Source organism: Balaenoptera musculus, chromosome 1, assembly GCF_009873245.2.
Source record: "Balaenoptera musculus isolate JJ_BM4_2016_0621 chromosome 1, mBalMus1.pri.v3, whole genome shotgun sequence".
Lineage (NCBI taxonomy): Eukaryota > Metazoa > Chordata > Mammalia > Artiodactyla > Balaenopteridae > Balaenoptera > Balaenoptera musculus.
Window position 1 is genome coordinate 76,149,842 of NC_045785.1, and position 19,472 is coordinate 76,169,313.

The 19,472-nt window shown below is 37.0% G+C and overlaps 1 protein-coding gene across 1 annotated transcript in view; it reads left to right on the forward strand.

Annotated features, from left to right (window-relative positions):
* Positions 1 to 3,296: 3,296 nt before the first annotated feature.
* SH3GLB1 (SH3 domain containing GRB2 like, endophilin B1) overlaps positions 3,297 to 19,472 on the forward strand; it is a 35,221-nt gene continuing 19,045 nt past the window's right edge. Inside the window, 5 exon segments of the mRNA XM_036858979.1 lie at positions 3,297 to 3,726; positions 13,232 to 13,373; positions 16,042 to 16,084; positions 16,086 to 16,168; positions 18,323 to 18,456. Coding sequence (XP_036714874.1) covers positions 3,655 to 3,726; positions 13,232 to 13,373; positions 16,042 to 16,084; positions 16,086 to 16,168; positions 18,323 to 18,456 — 474 coding nt within the window. The 5' untranslated portion in view covers positions 3,297 to 3,654.

Genomic DNA, 19,472 nt, shown 5'->3' on the forward strand with positions numbered 1-19,472 from the left:
GCTACCTGTCTTTGCCCCTCTCCAACCCATTATCCACACTGCCCAAAACCTGATATTTCTAAGTTGAAAGTGTGATCATATCTCCCCACCCTCATGCCTCAATCTGCCAGATGAACTCCATCAAAAGCCAGCTCAAGACAGGGAGATCAGCTTGGTGCTTTGCGACCACCTAGAGGGGTGGGATAGGGAGGGTGGGAGGGAGGGAGACGCAAGAGGGAAGAGATATGGGGACATATGTATATGTATAACTGATTCACTTTGTTATAAAGCAGAAACTAACACACCATTGTAAAGTAATTATACTCCAATAAAGATGTTAAAAAAAAAAAAAGCCAGCTCAAGAAGTCTTAATTATCACCTCCCCTATTCTGATAAGTTAATACCCACCTCCTCTACACTTTCTCACCCTTGCCCAATCTTAAACAAGCTCTTACAGGTACCGTTCACACACTGCTTTACTTAACAAGTTTGTTTCCCCTACTAGATTCTGAGTTCCCTAAAAGCTGGGACCAAGTATTATCATCTTTTAATCCATATTTCAACAATCTTCCTGATAAATGCAGCAAGTAGAAGTATCGATTCTGGCATTTCTTGTTTGCTTATGCTTGTATCAACACTTTTAATGATGATTTATTTGGGGAAAACTCTTTAGGTTACCTGTCCATTACTGTGAAGTTTTATTCAGTTAAAACTAGATAGATAATATAATCTACAAAGACATGGAACCAGTCACAATGTATTATGTAACCATATGCTGAAGCACATAATCAAAGTAAAGTACTAATTTCAACTCTTCCAAGTTGTGGAATTCCAACTCTTCCCTTAGGATACTTCATTTACTGTTTGTTTGTGATGTGTGTCTATCTGATAAACACAAGGTGGGGACACCAGTGTCAATCCGTATTTTTAAAAAATTAATGAAACAAAATTTTCTATTTATTAGATAAAAGTAAACGCAAGCCAAACTTCTAAGATATCTTAATGCGCCCCAGTGTATCATCTTGCACACCCCATGAAGTATACAGACCTCCACTTTCGATGTCATTGGTCTAAACATAAGGTAATGAACACTTTGTCAGCCACCACAAAAAAAAAAGCATTAAAATATATACTACCTAAAATGCCATTTTTATAAAAATTTTGTTTATTTTTTAAGCTAAAAGCTTTGGGGATAATTTCAGATATTCAGCACTTTATATGAACTTTAAAAGATTGCTTTCCTAATACCTTGAACTATTGGAATAAGAAGTTAGTATGGCGGACAGAAAAAGAAAGCATTAAAAGGTGATCTGGAACACTTACAAAAAGACCAAGCCTCCAAATTAAAATTCAGATTACTAGGTACAGGCTGGAGGTGAACGTTTAAGAGCACTCTGGACTCCCCTAGGCATTTTATCATACTTATGACTACTTATTCAATTTCTGTTTTATGGGATTAGTTATAAACTCCCATGAGAGCAAGCGCCGTCTGCCTTGTTGCCTGCTATATTCCCAGTCATAAGAACAATGCCATGTGGCACACAGATGTTCAAAAAATATTTGCTAAATGAATGAATGAAAGAATGAAGTAGTATAACTGAAGTTTCAATTAAGAAACTAATCAAAGAAAACAACAACAATAAATAAGTACTAAACATTGAGCTTTAAGGAATACTTACGGTAAAGCCATCAGAAGTGCCAGCAAAATAGAGTGAGAGAGTCCAGGAGGTAGCAGGGAAACCAGGAAACAATAAGGCCCGGGAAAGAGGTGTGTTGTGGGAAGGAGCTGGGTAGAGTCACTGTGGAAGTCTGAGAAAAGGCCGTTTGATTTATCAGGAAGATAACTGGCAACCTCAGGAATGCTGTTTAGGTATAGTTAACAGAAGTGGAAATCAACTGCATGGAACTAGGCAGGAAATTCTAAGATGGTAAGGATGGTAAGGAAATAGAGACAACACACTAGTCTTATGAATTCGTCAGTGAAACAAGAGAATCAGTTTTATAGCTATAGAGGGCTCAACAAGAACAAGTGAAGATTTTTTTTCAAATTAGGAGATCTACAAGTTTGAGGAAGAGGATCCAGAGTTTTTTCCTCTAATGGTGAAGGCGGTGTTGTGTTCCTTTTGTAGAAACAGACATAGATTATGACAAATATACTTGTGAAGACAGACATCTGGAGAGAGAGAAAATGTTTTCCACATAAAAATCTAAAATGGACAGTAAAGAACAAGATTCCTGATTACATATTTCCTTTTCCATATTTCTGGAAAAATGAGAAGAAAGATAGATGGAGTTGACTCTTTCTTTCGTAGTTACCTTAGAAAGAAGTGGTTGTTTCTGTCACCACCACAAAGAACACAAATATTTATGTTATCTGCTGTTCCTTATAATACCCTTAGGAACTAATCTTTGTGCCTTTAACATAGCTCCTACTGCTGTGACCGCTGCTTCAGTACAACACTGAAGCATGAATGTGAGCTCATTTCATTGCCTGCCGGGCCTGCATTTTTCCAGTCCTATTGTAACACAAGGACACAGAGACACAAAAAAATACATAGAGCTTTTTTTTACTCTTGAAATACTAAGGTCTCTCCCTCCGTTCTTGCACCTGTTTTAAATTAGTTCAAACATAGGCTGTATCCTGAAGACTGCTTTAGAGGCCATTCGGAATTACCGGGTTTTGAACAGATTTCACATCATATTCTCATTAGTTATTAAAATTCACATCATATTTTCATTAGTTATTAAAATTCGCCTCGCTGAATAGTTAAGGGTTATCCTATCTCACTCACCATCTTATACGTTCTCCACCCGGCATTTGGTGTCCTGGGCACCGTATTTTGCACCAAGTATGCACCTAGTGTTGATCTTGTAATCCAGCACGTTAGGCAGTCACAAAATCCTTGTGGCAGCAAATAGAAACAGAACTGGAGCAGGCGGTGGGGGGTGTCTCTGAAGGTTGTCAAGTAACCGAACTGAGAGCTTCCTGAGGGCAGGGACATCAGGGACCAGCGGGGCGCGGGTGCTACATGATGACAGGGAGTTGGTGGTTCTAATTCCACAGATACTGTAATTTTATGCTACAACTTCCATATTTTCACTTAAAACAAAAAGGGGGGATTTGGGTTGTCTCTGCTCTTGGTTCTCAGGGGCTTACTTGCAAACACGCAGCGCCACGGCTGCCCCGCGGCGCGCCCCTGACAACGAACATGACCCTCCCCGAGGCGGAACTGGCCAAGCTCCCAGCGCGCCCCGCGGCGATCCTGAAGGGGTCGCTGTTCCCGCGATAACCTCTACAAAGGCTCCGCCCCGCGGCCCGCGCTCTCTTCCTCCGTTGGGGACCCGGACTTTTACGGCTGGGTTGCCCGGTTGTCCTCTGCAGGCCCACCGCTGCCCCTGCCGACGTTAGTGGCAGCACTACCGGAGGGGCAGGCCCTGTGTCTCGGCCGCCGCCGCCGCCTGGGCGCGCGGCCGGCTCCGAGGCGCTAGTTCTCTCCCCTCGCCCCACCCTCTCTCTCCCCCTTCACGGAAACAACAGCTGCGGCGGCGGGACTGGCGCCGCCTCCCTCCACCTACCACGTCTGCCCCCGCCACTCGCCCGGCGCCCCAGCCCGGCCGCGGCGCCTCAGCCTCCCCGCTAGGTCAGCCGGCAGCTCCGCCCGGCTGCCTCCCAGGATGAACATCATGGACTTCAACGTGAAGAAGCTGGCGGCCGACGCGGGCACCTTCCTCAGTCGTGCAGTGCAGGTACCGCGGCGGGAAGAAGGGGTGGCGACTCCCGAAGGGGCCAGGGAGGGTTCACCCGAGGCGGCCGCGCCCTCCGCACCCGGCTTCGCCGACCGCCCGGCGGGCCTGCTGCGGCCGGAGGCCCGGGTTATGGGCGCGGCCTGGTGCCCCTCTGGGCCCGGCGGCCGTTTTCCTCCCTGCTCCTGCCCAACCGCAGCTCCCGGTGAAGCGAGGCGGAGTGGGGACGGGGCCCGGAGCTTCCTCCCTCCTCTGGAGGTCGCCTTGATTTTGGCTTCGGGCCGAGGCACAGCACCATCCGCCTTTCTGACCTCACGACGCCGGTGCTCGTGTGACCTCTCTCCCGGGGCTGGCGGAGGCCTTGCGAGTCCGCGGCGTAACAGACCGTTCTTGAACCACCTCCACCCTTTCATTTCGTCTCTCTCACTCTCCTCGCCGAGTCCAAGAAGGAAGTTTCCTTTTCCTGCCTCTCAACCCAGAGAGCTGCCAGCACAGTTCCCTGCAGTCCTCTCTCACCCCGAGAGGACGGTCCCTGGGCTTGGCAATCCGCGGGAGAAATGGAGATCGCCAGTTGGCGTCCAGACTTTGCCAGGGCCACTGAGTTTGGGGGGTTCCCACTCATTTTCGAAATGGGAAGCACTGACAGTAGGGCAGTGCGAGAGAAAGGGAAGATTCATGTTGTGCTTCTAGTCACAGGGACATTTTTCAAATACACTTTAAGGGGAAAAGTTGACCGTCTCGCGGTATTCAGAAATCAAGGAAGTGTCAGTACTAGGGAACTTGGACAGTTTTCTACAGTCATCACCCACATTATGCCAACTCAGTTAAATCTACGAACAGATGTAAATTTCACCACAGCATGGGTTGTAAACAGTCTGGTGTTTAAGTTGATGACATAGTCACAGTAGCAACAACATTCTCTTTTGTAAAGAGAAAACAAAAATAGTTTTCTAATATAACATACCAAATTGATACTGAAATAAATCATTTATATGCATCACTGCTCTTCTTATCTCCTTTACCCCGGTTTTATTGGCATAGTTGATCTTACATTGCACTATTTTTGGCAAAGAATCATAGAACTAGAGCAAGATAATGGCTGCCTATATTGTGAGCTTTGGTGTTGTTTCAGTGCTGATTCCATGTGATTCTAGATGCTGAATGCAGATTTGACACTAAGTAATGCCACTCTTAAATACAGCTAGAGGGACTTACCTGGTGGTCCAGTGGTTAAGACTCCTGGCTTCCACTGCAGAAGTTAGATCCCTGGTGGGGGAACTAAGATCCCGCATGCCACGCGGCGGGACCATAAGTAAGTAAATAAAAATAAATACATACATACAAACATCTAGATATGTTTTCAAGGTGCATAATCTGCACTGCTTAAATAGGACACATATATTACAAATTGATTTAAATAATTGATAGACTTGATTTAAAAAATCTGACAAAGCTCTCAAGATGTACTTCCCGAATGAATTTCAATTACTCATTGTTTCAAATTCTCTAGGAAAAAGTTTTAAAATTATAATCTGTTAGTTATCAAATAATTTTCAGTCTTAAATACTTAAGTGCCTACTCCATGTCTGTGTGTCACTACAATTTTGGACACTAGTGATACAGCAGTGAATAAAATCAACACAATGCCCTCCTGAAGCTTACAATCTAACAGGATAAGACAAACTAGTAAATACATCAGGTGGTGATGGAGAAGATGGCCAAAAGGGATAGGTTAAGGGCAGGGGTGATGGTTGTTGCCATGTTGTATAGACATGATGGTAAGGGCAAGCCTTTCTGATAGGATCAAATTCGAAAAGACCTCAAGGAAGTGACAGTTCCCAGTTTTTTTTGGAGGAAAAGCATTTCAGGCAGAGGCAACAAGTGCAGAATCTGAGGTTGCAGGGGTGCTAGGGAGACCAGTTAGGGAGCTGTGGCCATAGGACAGGCAAAAGGTGTTATGACTTAAATAATGATAGCATAGCAGGGGAGGTTCAGAATCTAACCAGTATTGCATGTCATATTGGCTCCGGAGTATGAGAGAAAGATGAGTCAAGGATGACTCCGAGGTTTTGGCTTGAACCATTTACTAAGAAGGGAAAAATTTCAGGATGAACAGGCTCTTTAATGTGACTTTTTATATTAAGTCTGTATCTGTTAGAGGTACATTTTGAAATATTTATGTATAAACTATATCATGTCTGAGAATTGCTTTAAAAATATTTTAGAAGAAAGAAAGATGGGTAGTTGAAACAACATTGGCAGAAGGTTGATACTTGCTGATGCTGGGTTATGGGTTTATGAGGTTTTATTATACTATTATACTTTTGTTTATGTTTGACATTTTCCACAATTTTTTTTTTTTAAGAAATTCATGTTCTTTTATTTATTTATTTATGGCTGTGTTGGGTCTTCGTTTCTGTGCGAGGGCTTTCTCTAGTTGCGGCAAGCAGGGACCACTCCTCATCGCGGTGCGCGGACCTCTCACCATCGCGGCCTCTCTTGTTGCGGAGCACAGGCTCCAGACGCGCAGGCTCAGTAATTGTGGCTCACGGGCCCAGTTGCTCCGTGGCATGTGGGATCTTCCCAGACCAGGGCTCGAACCCGTGTCCCCTGCATTGGCAGGCAGATTCTCAACCACTGCGCCACCAGGGAAGCCCTCCACAATTTTTTTAAATAAATTTATTTATTTTATTTTTGGCTGCATTGGGTCTTTGTTGCTGCGCGTGGGCTATCTCTAGTTGCGGCGAGCAGGGGCTTCTCATTGCGGTGGCTTCTCTTGTTGCGGAGCACGGACTCTAGGTGCGCAGGAGGTTTCAGTAGTTGTGGCACACGGGCTCTGTAGTTGTGGCTCACAGGCAGTAGTTGTGGCGCACAGGCTTAGTTGCTCCGCGGCATGTGGGATCTTCCCGGACCAGGGCTCGAACACATGTCCCCTGCATTGGCAGTCGGATTCTTAACCACTGCGCCACCAGGGAAGTCACCACAATTCTTTAAAATAAAATATGTAAGGAAAAAAAGGATGGTTCCAAAATGTAATGTGAAATTTGGAATGCTGTGTGGTAATTTTCAACAGAACACCGCTTTCTCATTTCTGTATTTAGTCGATAACTGAGTTCCTACTCTAAATTGACTTGACATCAGTGTAGTGCCAAAGTGCCAAGTTTCATGCTAAGAATAGTATAAGAGCTATGCCAGTTACTCATTATAAGCAATAAAAACAGTAGGAATGGAATTTAGCTTTGATATTTCTAAATAATTCTATTCAAATCAAATTATACCTTAAGGAATAGGCCATTCTCTGGTTAGACAGCTGCTATACATTTTTTCATTTTACTTAAAAATTAAACATGTTCCCTGTTTTAAAAAAAAGTAAAATCAAACTACTAAATCATATAAATGAGTCCCATTACTCCACTCTCACTCATATAAAATGTGTTTATATACCTCGGTACTTTAAAAAGAATATTAAGGTAAAATGTATAAATGAATAGGAGTATTCATTCCCTAACAATCCATTTGGGTGTTTCTGTTGTTCGTGATGCCTTCAGTAGAACACAAAAGGATCAGGTAATATATCCTTGATAAATTGTTAACTTTATTAATGTCTTAAAAACCATTCAAATCCTACCTTTTCAGTCCAGATTCCTTAATTGAGAATTAAGTACTCCCTTCCAGCCTTGTCTTTTCTCTCACTCATATATAAATACTGTATTCCTATCAAATTATTTTTTTAATTTCAAAAATATCTTGTACTTTTCTAACTCTAGATTTTTGTTCATACAGTTAAACTCATCTTGAATGCTCTCTGCTCCCTTTCTGTGGCCTTTCCTTACCTCAAGATATAACTTCAAGTCCATCTCAAACCACAGAATCTTGATATGAATTCCTATGTCAATTCCTGTGTCATTTTTCAATTTTGTATGATCATGTGGCATTTCTCTTGTAATGAATTATTATGTAAGGTCTCTTAGAACTCTGAAATTCTGTCACTCTGTGGCTTTCGCATCATTAATAAGATTGTATGTCTAAAGGAATCAACTCTCTCTTTTTTAATAAATTTATTATTTATTTATTTTTGGCTGCGTTGGGTCTTCGTCGCTGCGCGCGGGCTTCCTCTAGTGGCGGCGAGTGGGAGCTACTCTTCCTTGCGGTGCGCGTGTTTCTCACTGTGGTGGCTTCTCTTGTTGTGGAGCACGGGCTCTAGGCACGCGGGCTTCAGTAGTTGTGGCCTGTGGGCTCTAGAGCACAGGCTCAGAAGTTGTGGCGCACAACTTAGTTGCTACGAGGCATGTGAGATCTTCCCGGACCAGGGCTCGAACCCATGTCCCCTGCATTGGCAGGTGGATTCTCTACCACTGTGCCACCAGGGAGGTCCCCAACTCTCTTTCTTATTCCCCTCTCACAATATCCAATATGGTTTTCTGTTCGTTTTTTGTTTTAATTTTTATGTCGTTTTAGCCAAGAAAGTAGTATCCGTATGCAAAGTTTACTCTTTGAATCATTTAGCATGTTAAATAATTATTTTTTTTTTTTTTTTAGAAATTCACGTTCTTTTATTTATTTATTTATTTATTTATGACTGTGTTGGGTCTTCGTTTCTGTGCGAGGGCTTTCTCTAGTTGTGGCAAGTGGGGACCACTCTTCATCGCGGTGCGCGGGCCTCTCACCATCGTGGCCTCTCTTGTTGCGGAGCACAGGCTCCAGACGCGCAGGCTCAGTAATTGTGGCTCACGGGCCCAGTTGCTCCGTGGCATGTGGGATCTTCCCAGACCAGGGCTCGAACCCGTGTCCCCTGCATCGGCAGGCAGACTCCCAACCACTGCGCCACCAGGGAAGCCCGTTAAATAATTATTTTTATGAGTATTTTTCTAACATTATATCTGCTGACCTTGAAGTTGATTAATGCTAGTCTGAAACAAACTCATTAATTGAACCTATATTTATTGAGTACCTCCTAGGTGCTTGGTATTGAAGGATACAAAAATGAATGAGACCCAGTTGCTGCCCTCAAGGACTTCATAATCTACTCTCAATTTATCATAATTAAATATTCTTTGTAGTAAATATCCATTTTGTGAATTACTGTTCTTCATTTGATAAATCTTTCAAGCGGGCGCATTTTTAATTCAGAATTGATATTGAAGCAAAACTTTGCTCACCATCGTTAAAATGATGTATACTCTCTAAAAAAAAATTTTCAAACTAAATTACTGAGGGAAGGGGGTTCATTTTAATTTTCTAACATTTTCTTTGAACTGACTACTAAAGTTACACTATGAACTTCATGAACACCAGCTATTTTCTGAGGGGAAAGAGGTCTTTAAACTTTAGTTGCAAGTTTGGCCTTTATCTCCCATTTAATTTAGCAAGCACAATAGTGTATCTAAGCTGGAGATGTAAAGATGAATTATGATGCTGGCCTCCACCAGCTCCTGTCAGATCCTGTCTGGATGCAATTCCACTCTCTCTCAGGTCCTCCTGAAATTCCATTTCTTTTGTAGAATTTAAATTGCAGTAACTTCACCATGTCTCTGAAATTCTAATAAATATATCCCATTCAAAGGCCATACATTTTCTCATTCTGTAAAAACTCTTCGCGTTTAGTGTTACCCAAAACTGTGTTCACATCCTTTGGTGCTGTTGGCATTAATTTAGTAAACAACTAGATAGAACATGTTTTGTTAACCTGATATTAAAATAATTGTGTATGAGCTTAGAACAGAAGTTCTCAGTCTTAGCTACACTTAAAATTACCCGAGGAATCTTTACAGGCTGCTCCTCAGTCCAGTTAAATTAGAATCCTTGGAATTGGATTCAGCATCAGTGTTTTTGAAAGCTCCCCCAATTCCGAAGAGCAGCCAAAATTGAGAACCAGTTGAGGAGAATCTACTTTACAGTTTACTAATATATTCAGAGTTTGTGTTATACATTTGCCCCCAAGAAGTTTAGAATACTTTTAAACTATTACTTTACCCAGTCAAAGAATTGATGGTTAGAGTTTATATTAAATAGATGTCTTTGATCACACAGACTTTTTACTTGTAGTCCTTCATTCTCTCTAGTAAATCAGGGCATGGAATCCAGGCTTCTTATTTCATACTGTAACCTATATGTCTATCCTGTAGTAAAGGAAGGATTGCAGTGCCTGGCATAATGTGGCTGACTCAAAGACAATCCTTTTCTTAAAGCAATGTTTAGAGAAAATATATAAAGAGTGGATTAACCTTTCTTTTCTCAGGTCATTTTACTGGGTTACTAATGAAATATTATGAAAGAATAGCACATTAAATTACATTTTAGAGAACATTGGGTTTGGATTTCTATGACTTTTTTGCAGTCTGACATTCATTGTAGCTTGTTTTCACAGAAGTTTTTAATTATTAAATGGTAGTGCTATACATGCATTAAAATACATGCTTAAAATCAAATGTAGTTTATAATGAACAACTATCAGCACTAATTGACTACAAAGTCAGTAATGACTTTGGACTTAAAGATGTTGAAAACTAAAATTTTCAGGGTAAAATTTAAAATTTTTGGCAATTAGGAAAGGGGTCTTTTTTTCTTAAAGAAAGAGTAAGTCTTTTGTCCTTCTGACAAAGATATCATAATTTTATGTTTGTGTTTAAGCAATATTGTTAAGATCATAAAATCCTTGAGGGCAAGAACCATGTCATATGCTAAATATATATCTCACATACAGTTGAAGAAAAAGTATGTATTCTCCACAAATATCTTTGATTAATAATTCTTCTTAATTTAGTTGATATAACTCATCATTTTCTGTAGTTGATGTATTCTTAAAAATGTTTTAGAGGACAATTTATGTATTAAGTGTTGTACTAGTTTGTTATCTTAATATGTCATACCTTGTGATTAACAATGGAAAAAATCCTTAAATCCCCACAGTGATAAAATCATGGGGAATATGTCTTTTATAATTACACATTGAAATAATAAAATTTAAATTTATGATTTCAACTTAAATATATGATAACATTAGCAATGTTCTTATGTCGCCTCCCACCCTTTTATTGTTTATTTTAGATAGGATTGAAGTTATTATCCTTAATTTGATGATGATTGAATATCAGGTAGGAAGCAGAGGTGGGCTGTAGGATACAGCTCACCAGAGTGCTATGAACAAAGAAACAGGGACAGAGAAGCACAAGGTGTGTTTAGGTAATGGTGATAGAAAATATTAACTGCTTGAAATCAGCAAGTATTTTACTTGAAGGGTAGCATAGTATATAATAAGACTATGATTCAAACAGATACAAGATTGAATCCCAACACTGACATCTTAGGGCAAAATTTTAAACCATCCTGAGCCTCAATTTCTTCATCACTAAATTTATGATTCTTACCTGTGTAACAAGATGTTTTTGAGTACATGATACAAAATGCACAGCAACTGTTTTTCACTCTCAGAAAATGCAAGTAAACATCAGAATTTATTACTGGTACTTAAATACATTGCTCATGTGGTTCTTCCTACAGAACTTCTATTTTCTGAACAGGCTTTCTATAATCAAACTATCTCACTCATACTTAAGGGTTCCATAAATTCACTCAGTTAATCATTCAGTCACTGGATCAAGAAACAATAGGACCATCTGTGTTGGTCCTCTGTCCACCATCTTTTTATCTTTGTATCCTTATTTTCAAATTACTTGTTTGTTGTCTGCCTTCTCCATTAATATGTAAGCTTCCTTAGAGCAGAAACCTTGTCTGTTTTTTGGCTTCTGAAATCCATGTGCTTAGAATAATGCCTAGCACATATGTAGGTGCTTAAGAAATATTTGTTGGAATGAATGGAATGAACAAACAAAATAGATATACTTGCTTACTAAGGAGCTAAGTGGAGAATTTTTCTCTACTGGTAGATCATCCTTTATAGATGATGTTCACTTGGGTACCTCCTAGGTGCTTGGTATTGAACTACTCGTTGCATTATCTGGGAAATAATCTATTTAACCAAGGGAGGTAGACTTGGAACCTGTAAAATTCTAATGGATACCTTTGGCAGGTCTACAGCTTAGAATCTTCAGGGATCTGTAAAGAATATCAGCATTCTCTCTTAAGAATTAGATTGCATAGTTACCCAGCTGACCTTGGGGTCAAAGTTTTGATCTTTTTCCCAGTGCCTCTCCTATTCTTGGTTACAGTACACTGCAAGTTTACAGGCTTAGGCAATAGCTTTGGAACTACTATTCTCAGTTCCACCCATTGGGTCAGGGTTTGGCTACAGGCCAGTCTTTAAAAGACCTAAAGCTTTACAAAAGCTATTGAAGCTATTTCTAGGCCTTGAATAAAACCTTTAGGGGGGGTGTACCAGAAGTCTAAGAAAAACATTCTAAAAGCTAAAAGTGCTAACTGATAATCAATTGAAAGTATTAGACCAAGAAGGATGCTGAAAGAAACAGATAATAAAATTCAGAAAAATGGAGCTGCAGAAGATATTTTAAAGGTTCACATTCTATTTTGTTATCCAGAAATGAGTCATGACTAATGAGTATAGAATTAGTGCTAGTGATATACCTCTGTTATGATGGGAAACCACATATTCTAGAGGAAAATTATGCATGATAAACAGCCTGAGTCATTGCTTCTAGTATTTAATTAAAAGTCCGGAAGTCTCTATAAAATCTACACAGAAATACTTTTACCTCTTTGTTATTGTATGGGCAATGCTGCCTTTCCTCAAAAACCACTAAGGATAATAAAAACTGATATGTTGTGAGTATATTTAACTACATTTTATGATATTTAAAAGATGCCTCAGTAGTATGAATAGGATATGTTCCAAAAGTTAGTCCATAAATCAATTGCTGGAACATATTTTGAAAAAACAACTTAAATGATAGTTTCCCAGAACATCCCATAAAAGCCTGTCTAACTAGGTGTGATTAAAGTGCCAATGATAAAAAGCCATATTAAACATAAATAGCTCTTTTTAAATTCAAAATAATAATTATCAGGCACTGAACAAAGTGATTTACATACATACCCTTACTTAATTCTTAAAACACCGTAATATATGTATTGTCTCTCTTTTGCGATGGAAGATACCTAAGGAAAAAATATTCAAAATCTTGCTCAAGTCACACAGTTAGCAGTGCAGTCAGGATTTGAATTCAGATCCAGCTGGCTCAAAACTTTTATTCCTTACCACTATGTTATCCTACCTTTATAATGTAAGAAATATTTATATACTTTATATACAGGACAGTATGCTAGATTTTCTATAGCATTCACACCATACATTTCAGCAGAACTAAGGATATGTATTAACTATGGAATAGGATTATCCTAAGTGCCACAAAAGAGGTATGGATAAATTACCAGAGGGGCAAAAAGGAGCATTCATATACAACAGTTTACAGACAATTATTTGTATGCCTGGGATTGTTTGGATTTGAGTTTTCTTTTTAATTATTGATATAGATTCCTAAAATGTATTTGGGGTATATTTAACTTTTTTTTTTAACTGTATGATCAATAACAGTTCACAGAAGAAAAGCTTGGCCAGGCAGAGAAGACAGAATTGGATGCTCACTTAGAGAACCTCCTTAGCAAAGCTGAATGTACCAAAGTATGGACAGAAAAAATAATGAAACAAACTGAAGTGTTATTGCAGCCAAATCCAAGTAAGAAATTTTTACCTTTTGTCTCCATTATTGACTAATCTTATTAAAAGGTACTGTTAATAGGTTTTTTTTAATGTTTTTTAAAAAAAGTTTTAATGGCTGTTGGAAAACATTTTTTGGTTATGGCTTTGGGGTCTATAATTATTTTGTGTGTGTGCTTTTGGTGAAGAAGAGGGTGATAAACACTTCATTGTATACCCTCTAACAAATTGACAAGTAACATTTTTCAGGCCTCTATAGAATCCTCTTGAAAACTCAATTTCAGGCAGCGAGTTTGAATTTTAAGAGTTACGAAAGCCTGTGTAGATAAATTAATCTTCCTTTCTCATCCAGGGGAGAACTGTCCCTAGTAATTAAGGAAAAATATATAGAAACTTAAGTAGTTACCAACTATTTATGTTTATGTTAAGTTTTACATTTTTACACAAATTATTCCGTTTGATTTTCAGAGAACACCATAAAGCTTTTCAGATCACCTAAGTCAATAACGTCGCAAATAAGGTGCATAATAATTGTTTTAATTGAAACTCACAAGTTAGCATTTTGTTCAGTGTAGCATATAGCTAATTAGAAGTGGAACTTGAACTAGAACCAGGTGTACTGACACCCTGAGTTTTACAGATCAAAACTGAAGGACAAAAGCAACAATAACAATTCCTGCTTTCCTTCCCCTTTTCCCCAGTGTTATTGTGACCATGTTGTGAAATGCCATAAACTTACTTTAAGTTACTAACTTAAAGTTCCAAGCTTTAGACTTTGTTGCTATTACGTAAACCTCAAGCACTATACAAAATATTAGTAATACTGTGCCATTTTAGTTAAATTGTGGTGACTTTTTAAAATAGTCCTTTTACACTTTGAGTGAGACCTGTTGTCTTTGGACACCATGTGTTATTTCTTACTCATTTAAGGCTACTTAAATAATATACCATGGCACCTTATAAAAAAGAAAGAAAGAGAAAAGAAAGTAGTAGACGTTTTTCCTCTTGTTCCTTGCTCTATCCATAGTTCCTCAAATATATAGTCTGTTCTGCAACATGTTTTTGTGATTGGCAAATAAGCTCACACTCAACTGGTAAACGGGAATGATGTCGGTAGAAGGAAGTTACAATGGCTCATATAATACACTTTTACATTAGTGTTTTAAGTCTAAAGTAGTAACAGAATTTTTTGTGTGTTTTTATTTATGCTCTCATTATAAAGTTACACAGATTTTGAGTAGTCAGACCCAACCTTCTTTTTCCTGTAAGCCATGTTACTTTTAGTGCATGATGTTTCAGAACCTAGGATTTTTCAGAAATATACATTGTATTATAGCAGAATTGCCTGCATTTTTTGTTAAGGTTTTATGATGACCTTTTAATGCTCTATTGAAATGAAACATTTATTTAAAATATACCAGTTTTTTTTAACTGAATGAAATCAACATGGGATTCAACTTTAAACTTTTGACCAAATAGATAGACAGATGGCAAAGATAAGAATCACTCTCATGTCAGAAAATGAAGTTCTGCAATTTAGTTAACATCTTCTCAGTGGTTATGTTTTGAACTGACTCATTTTAACTAATTTAAAGGTTTTTAAATTTCTGCTTAAAAACTCTTCTGAGGCTGCACCAGAATGTACCACAAAAGCGAGTATTGTTCCAACAGCCTGTTTTATGTATTAAAATTAACACTTTTGCCAACTCCTGAAGTGTTTCTATTACTGGTTCAGCTTACTTTTGAAATTTTCAGTGCACTGTGTGACACTTCCACTTGTGGAGGAGTTATGTGAGGTCCTTAGAAGGAACCTATTTAACTGAGATTCTTTTTGGATTGTAATTTTATGTTTAATCATTGTTTCTAAAAAGTCTGAATCTTTGACTTTTTTCTTATTTGTCTCTGAAATATCTCACTGTTGGGCAGCAGTGTAAATGTGAATTTCTTAAATATTATGATAACCAAGTGTTTATTCAGATCTTACAGATGTTTTTTCCTTTTCATTTATGCTAATTCCTATTATTGCTTTTAGCCTTTTGTATTTTAAACTTATTTTTAATGATGAAATCTTTTGAGTGCTCAGATATTTATATACTTTAAACATAATTAAATAAAATTAAGCCAAGGAATCATATTGCTGATCTCTGTAGACTATTCCAAATCTGATTGTTCCATTCCTTAAACTCCCAATATTTAGCCTCTAAGAGGGAGATTGAGCATATGAGCAAACTAAAGCAAAATAATAGTGGCAGAAGTATGTGACTCTTTGGTTTTTTCTAGGTACCTTATATCTGTATTTTATAACTGGAAATCCCTGATCTTAAAATTGTGTACATATATTCAAAGTTAAAAGTTAGACAGTATATGAATGGGGCAAAGGCAACTTCACTAGATATTAAAGGAATACCAACCCTTTCTGGAAGTTAAAATCCTATAAAATACTCATAATAGTTTTACTTTATTTTAAATATTTTGTGCCAAAATATCAGATTTTTAAAATATAAGTTTCTTAGAGTTATGTAATACTCTTACATGCAAATGAAAATTATATATTAAGATATGTACTTGAAAGCATACTAATTTCATGTTTATTTTACAAGGTGATAAATGGCTAGTAGGGGAACAAAACAATCTTTCAAATAGCTTAGCTTTTTGAAATCATTGGTAATTTTAAACCTTTTTCCTAGATGCCAGGATAGAAGAATTTGTTTATGAGAAACTGGATAGAAAGCTCCAAGTCGTATAAACAACCAGAACTTTTGGGACAATATATGATTGATGCAGGGACTGAGTTTGGCCCTGGAACAGCTTATGGTAAGTGAAAGGCAAAAGGTCCGCTAAGAGATATCTTTACTCTTAGGTTTTTACTACTTAGAGACATCATTAACATTTACCTAATATTAGTAGAATCAATTTTAACTTCAAATTTTTTGTTTTAAAATTTTGGATGAAGTGACAAATGTAGGTGATCACTAAATATATCAGTGTAACTTAGTATTTAATATATTTAAGCATATATTCTGAGAATTCACATCTTTTTAGGTCTAAATAGGTATTCCCATTGAATCTTGCAGCACCTTTGTTGTACTTCTTGTGATATATTGCAGTCTCTGTTTATATATGTCTCCTCTAGTTGATTTTTCTTTTTTAAGCTTTCTTGAGGATTTATTTCTATAATAAAGTACCTGGCACATACTAAGTATTTGAACTACTGCTTTCGTTACCCAAGTAATGTCAGTACCACAAAAATATTAACAATGGTTCTCTCTCGATGTTTGGATGACATTTTATTTCTATTTTCCTCATATACTTTAAATTTTCTATTATGTTTTACAGTTATGCCAGCTTTTTTTAGTTGCTGTAGTGACTTTTTTAATGTATAACTCTGAAGCTCAGTTATATATCATTACCCCTCAAATCTAATTTTCTCAGAACATAAGATTATTTCAGATTTCTATAACTTTTTTCCTGTTATTCATGGCTAATAATTCTTTTTATTAAGACTTGTGCAAGAAATTTGTCCTTATGGATATGAAATGATAGGTAACTTAAGTGATTTTCTACGTATATAGTCCTGATTTATGAAATAGCACATAAATTCTGGGACTAAATTAACTTAGTTTTAGTAGTATTTATGTCAGATGGAAATAACCTAAGTACTGTGTAATGAATGTTATTAATCCATTAACTGGCTTATAGCTGTACAACTTTGAGACTATTACATTGTGTTCTTCAAAATATAATTCTTTCAGAAGTCTGAAAATGCTTAAAATTTCTGTAGTTTTACTTCTAAATTTTAACTATAAATTTTATAAAAACTTTATATATCGATCAGATTTGTTACTGCCTTCTTGTGCCAGACTCAGTTAGATGCTGGGGTCATAAAGGTACATGAAAACCCAGCCCTTTCCTTCACCAAGCTGAAGACCTAGTGGAGCATGAACATTCAGAAAGCTTCTAAATTTTTTCCTTTTACCCTGCTTAATCTGTTTGCAACTTCTAATAATTCCATTGAATGTCCCTGATATTGGAAGTAGGGCTTTGTGAATCTATTTATTAGTAATTGATAATAGTATTAGTAATAGATGAGTAGTATTAGTAATAAATTAGTATTAGTAATTGAATATTTCAGGAATTGGGCTAAGCACTGTACAATAGATGTATTGGTAAATCCTCACTATATCTACTTGTAAATTCCTTGTTATCTCTGTGTAGAGCTAGGGAAACTGAGGCTTAGGATGTTACATAGTTCATCCACACTAGTAATTCAAATGTAGATCTGTATCCAGAAATCGAGCTCTTAACTACGTTATATTATTACCTTCCTTATCAATCAGATCTAATTTTATCTGAGCATGAAGGAATTAAGATCCACAGAACTAAAGCTTATTAGAGGTAGAACTGGAAGTAGAACCAATCTTGTGGTTCTCTTTCTTTTTCTCTATTTTCTACTGAATTTGTCCTATTTAAATATTAGGGTATATGTGCTACAAAACATAGGTTTTTTTTTTTAACTTAAGATACAAATATATACTCTTAGTTATAGACAGGAGATAGTGCATAAATACAGAAACAGAAGAATTTTGACTTGATCTACTTATTAAAATATTTTAAGAATTATACTTTTATAAATATATCTACACTATTTGAGCTGTGACCATAAGTATTTTTTAGTGTATCTGTCCTCTTTTGTCCCATTGGTAGAGTTGGTACAATTAACTATGATATGATAAGGAGTTCATCTTTGTCATTTTCATTTTGATATTTATAATCTTAAATTTACTTTCAAAATAAAACTACCTTAACTACAGTTAATTTTATTTGATTTTTACTTAAGTAAACAAGTAACAACTGACTTTAAGGCAGATCAAATTGCTGATTTATCTTAACATGATTTTCTGACATTACCAGACAATGGTAAAAAAAAAAAAAAAAAAAAAAAAAAAACCAAACTTTTTTCCTTTGCAGGTAATGCCCTTATTAAATGTGGAGAAACACAAAAACGAATTGGAACAGCAGACAGAGAGCTGATTCAAACATCAGCCTTAAATTTTCTCACTCCTTTAAGAAACTTTATAGAAGGAGATTACAAAACAATTGCTGTGAGTTGGAAAATGTTCATTTTTTTAGTAAAATAATTTAGGTATATACTTACAGTTTTTAATGAATAATTTGCCCTCTTAATGATTTTGTAGATGTAGCAGATTAGAAAAATTAAATAATCTAGTTAGATGCGTATTCCAACAGAACACAAAACTAACCAAAATAAAGGACTATTAATGATACAGACTCCACTTTTGTGTCCCTGTAGTGTTATTGAGGTGTCTTTACATCCATTCTTGTTCGTTACCAGCACTAAAATCTATAGAGAAGTTCCTGGAATGATTATTAAAATACGGCACAATTTATCACCACAGTATAGCCATATAGCTGTTCATTTAAACTGGGAGCCAGAATCCCAATTACTGGAAGCTATATTTCTGGCTATTAGCCTTTCTGTCTTTTTGTATCCCTAGAAGTCTATTATCTTCTTTTCACACAGCTGTGTTTTATTGCTGAAATAAAGAAAAAAATACCACTTTCCCAAACCTAATCTGTTAATCTATTATTTTTTTGGTTTAATTTGTTTTTTAAGTGATGGAGAGTGGAGTTCTAGGTGGATATCTTTTTCCTAAGATTTTTGCAAGACTGCTCTTTATTGTAAATACTACTTCAAACTTAATTTGAAGATTTCTTATTACAAAATATTATTGAAACTCAATATGTTTACAATGAATTTGTGAATAAAAAGTGTTGGGCCTGAGACAAAGGAAAAACCACAAAGATGAAATACGATTGAAAAGATATTAGATTGTCAATAGGATGATATTTGATATATGAATTATAAGAACTAATAAAGCAAACAGTGAATTCTTATAAACTTACCTATTATAAAGAAGCTTGATGTTCCCATGAGGAATTCTAAGATATCATACTAATTCTAAGATATCATACTAATGTTTGTTCATTATTCATTCTATAAATTTGAAATTCTGTTGTCGGAGTAATAGAGTTGCTTTTGGTGCTGTGGCACAGGGTTTCAAGGAGCTTTGCCCTGGGCCCTCTACCTTCTTCACCA